Here is an 8,163-nt window from a genome sequence, read left to right on the forward strand (position 1 = left end):
CACCTGGAGCGGGACGGTAGGCGACAAATGGAAGGAATAAAGACGCCAAAGGAGCGACTAGTCAAAATCTGTCAGTTCTGATGACCATTGTTACTATTCATCGAACGAATGGCTTGAAGTCGTGAAATTGCCGTGAGGAAGACAGACGGGACGTCCCTGGGTAGCCAGCGAAGGTCGGGAGCCAGGTGGCATTAGGCCATTCCAGTAAAAAGTTCCCTGTAGTATGTTTGTAGTCTAGTGTGTTTGAAACGGAATTCGAACGCCGCCATCAAAACGGTAAGGGATATCGGAGAAGCGTAGCATAGTGTTACGAGTGTTGAAGTGAGCAGGCAACAGAGGACTACAAACAACTCCCATCGAGGCTGCCGGCACACCTTCGACTGGACAGGACGCGCCCGCCCCAGGGCTGTTCCCCCCCACTAAAGATAACAACGAGGATGACGCTGGAAGCTGCTAAACAACTCAGTAGAAAGCCCTTTGAACGTATCGCATACTAGTTGGAAGCAACCCGCCTGGCGTGAATGGCGTCTACACGTGGCTGTGGCTGTGAAGGCTAGGACAGTTGGCTCAACACGCATCCCGCTCACCAGCAGCATGCAAGCAGGAAGCTGTTATTGGAACACAGCTCCCTACCAGAAAATGCTCGTTGTTCTGCGTGATTTTCTGTGGCGGACGAGTGACTTCCTGCAGATTTGTCCAGAACCAGTCACTTGTCCGATATGCACCGTCACATGTGCGTTCTGGCATGCGGACCTTCAAGTTTCGGAAGAACCTTTCCTGGGACGGCAAGATCTAGCACCAGGCCCGTCTGCCTTTTGAACGCACACGGCTCTCCCCCTGGCAAACCGTGTGGTTCCCCGCCAGCAAATGTCGCGTTGCTAGGTCCCCGCTCCTGCAGGAGTCGATGCCCTTGTCCACGGCCAGTGAGGATTCGCGGGGCAGTGACGTACGACGCTGAGGAGGGAAATCACGTGTAAGCATAACAGCAACGGCAAGCTCTAAGAGACAGCCAAGTCTTAGTTCTGTTCCCCCGAAAGTCAGTCGGCAGGTCTCCAGCGACGGTTTTTGTCTTCACACTGGTAGAGAGCGCTCTCCTCTTCTTGCGTCGCCTGTGACGTCTATCGCGCACTTCCTTTAGAGCGTTTCATGCTCGAGGTCATGTGTGCTCGTTCGTTGGGCAGCTGCAATCCCATCCTGCATTTTCTGCATCCGGAGACGGGCTGTTGCTAGACTCCAGAACGGCAAATTGTCCTTAGTATTTTCCGTTCACTTTCGAGTTTCCGAGAGCTCCTCGTCACCTTCGCAGGCTCATGGCGCCTCTGACAGTTCTTCGCTGGTTGTGGGTTTTGCTACCATTTTTGTTGGCCCTGGGCATCCTGTTGTGGGTCTTCGCTCCTTCTCTCTTTCTTGTGTTTTCACTGTCGAGTATTCTTGTCGTCGCGATTCTCACGTGCATGTTCAACTGGTGCAGGCCTGTCTTGATTTATATTCTCCAGCCAACCGTAGACGAAGCTGTTCAGCAAGACCATCAGGAAGCCCACGAGGAAGCATCCAACTAAGAGGTGTCTTGCCTGACCACACTTTCGTCTTAGGCATTATTTTGGTCCCTCAGGATGGCTGCTCCGAAACCACATAGTGATCAACTACTCCAGCAGTATGCGGCCATGCACTCTCTGCTCCACGCCCGGCCGGCAGAGGCCGTTGTCCCGCCGGCGGTGCACTCCGACAAACCAGGGACATGGGTAAGGCCTTATATTTCACGGTGCCCCGCTCGATCATGCGGTTCACTTTGCGCTTGAACGGGGGTTCTGCTTTTGTCCATGGACAGAGAATTACTTTTCTCAAGATTTTTGGTAATGTGACTGCACGCTGTTCTCTCTTTCTGCAGTCATATGACACAATCAACCGGCGTCTTCGAGAGGAGATCTTGAAACGCACATTCGACGAGAATGCATCCTTCTTGGCCTCTCACCCTGAATCCTTACGTCGCTTGCAAGCACTGGACAGCGAAATGGCTAAGTCTACGACAACAACTCTGCGAAATCTTCCTGAGTGCAGCGGGGACGATGCCAACCGGGTCTACCGCCTTTGCGTCGAGCAGGCTGACCGAGACTTTTGGAATAAGGATGTCCTGGCCAAGTGGATATCACAGGGGTGCACCTGGGCTTCAGCACCATGGCTGGTGTCCGAACTATTTTTCTACCGTCGAATCTCGCATGCGTTTGATCATTTTGCAACCGGACATGACCCCTTCGAAAAGCAAAAGCTGTCTTCTCTCCGAGGGTGTTCGCCGGTTCTGTTCCAACTGTCGGAAGCGTTCAGCCGCTTACGAAACGCCAAGTGCGAACCGGAGTTTAAGGCCGCTCTACGGAGTGCAGTCCTCGGCGCCCTCGAAGGGAACTCGGCTGACCTTAGTTTATGGCCCTGCTCGCACGATGAGGAGGACGAGGCTGAAGGACCGGAGACCAGTGCATCTTCGCCCCGTGTGGACAATGTGGATGAGATGGCGTGTCTGCTTGCGGACGATTTTGAATTGTTCCACGATGATTTACAACGGATCGCTGCTAACCGGGAGAAGGAGAGAATTGCTTACTTTTTCATTGACAACGCGGGATCTGAGATTCTCAGCGATATGTGGTTGGCTTGCATTCTTATCGAGCACGCTGTCGTCGACAAAGTGGTTTTCTACGTCAAGCAGTACCCGATTTTTGTGAGCGATGCCCTTCCAAAGGACTTCGATCTCACCTTTCAATGGATGCAGCAGCGAGCGTCCCAGGTACGCCGGGGGGTGCTGAATCTAGTCTTTAGCTCGTTCTTTGGTGTGCTCCTGATGACTGTTGCTGGCCCCTTACATCGCGTTATACGTCACACCTGTGACCTGTCTCCTTGCAGAGGCCTGAGCTCTCCGAGTTGGCAGATCGGTGGCTCTCGTACGTTAAGACTGGGAAGTGGGAAGTAAAAGCAAGCACATATTTTTGTATGCCCTTTGAGTACTCCAACATGCCCAAAGACTTGTACGAGGAGCTTCGCGACAAGGCGGCTATCCTGATTAGCAAAGGTGACGCAAACTACAGACGCATTCTGGGTGAGCTTTCTTGCACTGCTTTGGAGAGGTGGGGGTGAAGTCAATGAGAGCGTGGTCTCGTGAACTGTCTTGTCGGGGAGGCGACTCGGAAATTGTGATTGCATTTTTTGCTTGCATGTGCAGGGGACCGCTTGTGGCCATTCGACACGCCGTTTCCCGAGGTTGCCGGCTATATGCCATGCCCTTTGCTCGCGCTGAGGAAACTCAAGGCAGATATAGCGTAAGACTTTTGCGGAGGAAGGACCGAGCCGCCTGGCTTATTCTCGTGCTGACGATCTATGTCGGTGTGACGTGCTCTGATTGTTTTTGCAGTTGTGGTATATCAAACGAGAAACAGAAACAAGCCCAGGAGAGCGACCCCAACTGGATGGTGAACGGCAAGTAAGCTTGGATTTGAAACAGGTGCAAGGATCCCACTTGGTGTCTGCTGTCCGCGCAGAGTCCCTGCTTGACACTCGTGTGGGTGGTGGCTTTTTTCATGCCTTCAGATGGGGCGTTATTCACTATTTCAACCCCAGCACTCAAGGAAAATAGTCCTGGTCGAAGCCGAAATCGCCCCCGCGGGGTTGGGAACCTAAGCTGTATGAGGAGTCGTTTGGGTTTGTCAGGAAATTGATTACTGTTCTCATGCACGGACTGTACGTCTGCTATCAAAGTGTAGCGGCGTTTTCTTTGGCTTCCACGGTGTGAGGGGCAACACTCACATCGACACAGCTGGTAACTCGAACCCGTTGCTTGCGACGCAGCTACTCATCGCAACGTTCTCTTCGTGACTTGCTGTGTAATTGTTGTGCATCAGCCTACGGGAAACCAAATGTTTTTTCTGCTATAGTGTCGATCGTGCCTCTTGAGGTTTAATGTTTTATAGAAGAATGGAGTTTCGGCGGCGATTAAGCCACACTGGCATTGCCGTATCTGGTGTCATTTGGGCTGGTTCAATCCTCCAAACTACTCGCTTTTCCGACTTTCGTACAAAGCCGAGGTAGATAGAACTCTGTTAGCTGTAGCCGACAGTGGGAGTTCAAAGAAAACGAATGGAGTCTTCGGCGGAGGTTGACACTGATTTTGACAACACCGGCAGGAACTGTAGTTGCAGCTGCACACCACAGCTGCACCTGGCCATTTACTGTCGAACTTGGCTATTGTCATCGGTGGAACACGACTACGCCTCATTCCCAACTCAGCATCTCAGTTTGAGGAGTTAGACTGACCCCCGTTTATCGTCGCTGTGCGAATGGTGGAGGTCGTCTATATATCTCGCCAAATGTGAGCGGTTTCGTACCCTGCCACTGTTCGGAGCAGGCCTAGCCTGCTGCCCTTTGTCACCGGGCCGACAGACCTCTAGCGGTTGAGTGACCTAAGCTCGGCGGCCCGTTCGAAAAACAGATTGTGGTCTTGCTGCAGCCGCCTATTTTGACCGACTCACCATCATGGGATCAGTTATTTCAACATGATGAGTTGCTCAGTGGTCACTAGGTGTCTGTTCGCACGCACTCACGAAGGCCCTGAACGCTGTAGTCTGCCCCAGGGATTATTTTGCCGCGAGAACTTGCTTGGCGTTTTGATGCTTGTACTCATGCCGGTCTTATCACCCCTGTACTGTCCAGTGAGATCTGCCTTCCCGACACCACGCATGCCCTAGAGCATTACGTTTACTATAGTTTTACGAAGAAGCGTGGCGAGCAATCCAAGGAAGCGCAGCACCGGGTCGAGGTAAAGCAGCAGAAAAGACACACCGACGACTGGTCACATTTCTGTCTAGACTGTTCAAGGTTCCTGCGATGTGCTGAGTGGCACAGCGTTCACAAGCAACAGCTCGGCACGGCACAGCGGCCCCTACAGTCATCCCGAAGGGAGGCTCCGAAAGAAATTTCAGCTGGTGTTGACTGTTATGCCGATCTTGGAGCGGAGGCCACAATCCAGTCCGCAACAGCCGCTTTCTAAGCGGAATCCATCTACCACAAGGAACCTGTAGCAAATGGTGAAGTACGCCGCAGTACAAGTCCACTGAGACCACAGCCGGCGGGAGGGCCGTGGCAAATCAACAAGCGTGGCACTTGCCCTCGCGGAAGAACATTCCGTGAACGACAGACAGATCCCACGTCTTCTGACACTGCCAAGAAAAAAAGCCCTTATTTTTGAGACTTCGGCGTCACAGCAGAGGGCCACGGCTTCTTTTCCGAAAGAGTTCTTTGAGGACGATGACCACCTGAGTCCGGAGGTCTCCTTGGGACCGAGTCATTGGCATCGGCGAAGGGGACGACACAGCCTGTCACACGAAATGGGTTGTGCGTAACATCCGATTATCAGGACTCTGACAGGTGTTACCGAGCAAGCTGCCGCTTCCGGGGAAAGTAGAACTACCTCGGGACGAGTGACGCGGAGATCAGTCCCCCTGTGGATGCTCCCCACGACTGATGCAGGAAGGGCTATTCACAGGGCCACCGATCCAGTCGTAATGAGTAGCGTGAAGCAACCTGCAGGTGTCGTAGTCAGTAAATTCTCAAGGAAAGAAAAAAACTTTGGACCTCCCCGTGAATGTTGAAGCTCACCTCGAACAAGCGGTTGCAGAGGCGGGCGGCCATACTTGAACCGAGATGTCTCATTGAAAACATGGAACCTGAAACAAGTAACCGCCAAAGACCAAACTCAACTTTAGCTCCTGGGAACCTGCAGTTGAGCATTTCTTGAGTCCAACACAGAACCGAGACGCTCCTCTGTGAGCCATGAGGAACGGCCTTCGTGGATCCGGGCCGGTGGTGAACTTCTGTTGTTTGCTGGTTGAGAAATGAGAGCTGGCCAGGTGTGGAGAGTCCGGTCAAGGTACGCCTTTTTCCGAAGAGAGCGCGCGGGTCGAGCCTTTCCGACGGCTCGAGCCCAGGAGCCGTTCAATCTCACGAGCTGGCTGTCCCAGCTAACGGCTGTATCACTTCGAATCAATTTGCTACACTTCGGCGTGCCGTGTCGTACATAGTGCGTGGTAAGATTGCCGCTCAAGCACCACAAAGTATACAGTCGGACTTGCCGCCCGCAGACACGACATCCCCGCGTTCCTCCTGCGCCTGCTCGTGTCCCCTGGGGTGCGCATGTGGTAGCGTCCTCTTTCGTGAAACAAACACGCACCCGCTACCCAAGTTTGCACTCTGACACAAACACCAGCGTCCAGCTCTGTAAGAATTTCCTCGAAGTTAGGCGGCTCGGTGGACTGGTGGTCAGCTCTCACTCATATCTTCTGACGGCTAGAAAAGTATCACAAAAACCAAGGGACAACTGAGAGCGAGTCCGCCTCCTATCTGGGGAGGGGAAGGAGAGTGACAGCGCAAGTCCGTGGCATCCCGCTACATCTCCCAGTACACGTCAGCATTACGCTGCACGCGCAAGACGCTGGTGTAAGCAAACTGGCGATGCCGAACTGCAGCAGGAAGCCTACACAGACCGCCGAGGGCGAAATATTTGTAGAGTTGTCGGACTGAACGTACATTTCAAGCAGCTTCTGCGCTTGGAGACTATCCGAGGGCTTCCAAGTACGATTCAACTGAAGGCAGCGAGTATGACGGTCGCTTTCCACGCGGCACTTCACTGTTGACGTATCAGGGTAGCGCCGCAGGCACTGCATGTAGTCGCCCCTGAGAATCAGAACAGGCCACAGGGCTTGTTAGCACTCATTCACAACTATATGTAATGGCATTGCTTAGAGGCGACTGAAGGAAACTGAAGAAGGGTAATTTCGGACAAAAGCGAGGTATCTCTCTCAGACAGGCGCATTCAACACAACTTCTACTTTGACTTCGCCCCCGCGTGCTCCCAATCGTGCCTAGGCCGAGAGGAGACACGACCTAGCGGTGTTTCAAGAAAGAGAGGTAGAACGTCTCCGAAACTACTAGTCCTGTTCTTCACAGAGACTGAAGACGGGCAGAGCATCCCTGCCTACGTCGGTGTTTCTGGACCGCGCACGTCGAGTGCCTACTGCGTGAGTTCGGGTGTCGCTACACCACACATGTCAGGCGATAACCCCCCACGAGCCGCCGCCGCACGCCCACCAGGTATCCATGCAGGGATGGACGGCTGAAGCATCTTTCTCCTTCTGTTTGAGCCTGTGCAGAATTTCCGTCCCCTGCCAGTGCTGGATTTTGGGGAATGTCTGGCGAAGCTCGAAAAAAGGATGCAGCCAACGGTGCGTTTTCCTCTTGCTGCATCCGTTCATTTTCACCAGTTGCACCTGGCTGGGACAGTAAGCGCCTCTCCACCCGGCAACCAAGAAGTGCCGGCTATTCCAGTTTGAATATTGTGGAAGCTTTGTGAAAGCAGCCAAGGCCGGACCCCCTTGGCGTTTCCGTCTTTCACATGGCTGAAGCGGTCGGGCGATAACAATGGAGAGAGCGACAACTACGGCGAACAGGGAAGTTGGCAAGGGACCAACAAAGCCACACCTAGAGCGCCACGGCAGCTCGAGGGCACAGTCGTTGGAGGGGCTTGGAAAGTTAGGAGAATTGCTGGGCACTCGCGCCACGTCGGAGGTTTCAGTCGCAAGTCACTGCGGTCGCATGCCGTTGTGCGACTCCGTGCTCACATGTGCATGCGAACTAGCGAGTTGGTGGCACCGGTCCACGGACTGCAGGCTGCAGTAGTTTGACTCACCCAGTTTCGCGCTCTCGCCCAGTGTGCTGCCCTATCCGCTGCAATTGACAACAGCTTCCAGCACGATGACAACCATCTGCCCCGAAATTTGTTGCGTAATGCACTGACCAGTCTACAGAGCAACCTTACAAGATACCCTACTAGCCTGTGATGCACGTTCTCCTGTTGTGCCTTGCGCCGCAGCGGCTGTTGAGCCACCCGGGGGTCTACACGGGTGAGTTTGTGCTGCTAGGTGGTTTGCTGCGTGATGCGCTGAGCCGTGTGAGGTGCCTGTGTGACCTCAACCGTCGGCTTACCACGGTTCGCCGGTGCCACGAACTTCGGTAACGGCTTCAGGGCTCCTGTTCGTTTTCCACGGGTGAACACTTTCCACGGTCAGACACACGCACACACTGAACGTATGTTTTAGGGCGGTTGGAGCTCCACGCTCGCTCACAACA

General features: G+C 53.7%; 2 protein-coding genes across 2 annotated transcripts; one reads left to right on the forward strand and one right to left on the reverse strand.

Annotated features, from left to right (window-relative positions):
* The first annotated feature begins 211 nt into the window (after nucleotides 1-211).
* Nucleotides 212-3,695, forward strand: CSUI_002098 (duf89 fructose bisphosphatase). The gene is made up of 7 exons (XM_068062300.1): nucleotides 212-276; nucleotides 691-1,742; nucleotides 1,889-2,776; nucleotides 2,893-3,085; nucleotides 3,209-3,305; nucleotides 3,398-3,466; nucleotides 3,574-3,695. The coding sequence occupies exons 2-7, from the start codon at nucleotides 1,614-1,616 to the stop codon at nucleotides 3,617-3,619; spliced, it is 1,422 nt and encodes a 473-aa protein (XP_067925720.1). The 5' UTR covers nucleotides 212-276; nucleotides 691-1,613; the 3' UTR covers nucleotides 3,620-3,695.
* A 1,069-nt stretch (nucleotides 3,696-4,764) lies between these two features.
* On the reverse strand, nucleotides 4,765-7,515 carry CSUI_002099 (uncharacterized protein; the record flags this gene model as incomplete). Its single annotated transcript, XM_068062301.1, has 4 exons — nucleotides 4,765-5,354; nucleotides 5,638-5,705; nucleotides 6,565-6,711; nucleotides 7,126-7,515. Coding segments are annotated over 4 exons (741 nt in total), but the record flags the coding sequence as incomplete, so codon positions are not given.
* Nucleotides 7,516-8,163: the final 648 nt, after the last annotated feature.

The sequence above is a fragment of the Cystoisospora suis genome (genome assembly GCF_002600585.1).
Source record: "Cystoisospora suis strain Wien I chromosome Unknown contig_877, whole genome shotgun sequence".
In the NCBI taxonomy this organism is placed as follows: domain Eukaryota; phylum Apicomplexa; class Conoidasida; order Eucoccidiorida; family Sarcocystidae; genus Cystoisospora; species Cystoisospora suis.

Bases quoted from the DNA above. Each gene is read 5' to 3' on its own strand.
- CSUI_002098 (XM_068062300.1), top strand. From the start codon at position 1,614: ATGGCTGCTCCGAAACCACATAGTGATCAACTACTCCAGCAGTATGCG. The intron at 2,777-2,892 runs GTACGCCGGGGG...GTCTCCTTGCAG, and splicing joins TGCAGCAGCGAGCGTCCCAG to AGGCCTGAGCTCTCCGAGTT. The intron at 3,306-3,397 runs GTAAGACTTTTG...TTGTTTTTGCAG, and splicing joins AAACTCAAGGCAGATATAGC to TTGTGGTATATCAAACGAGA.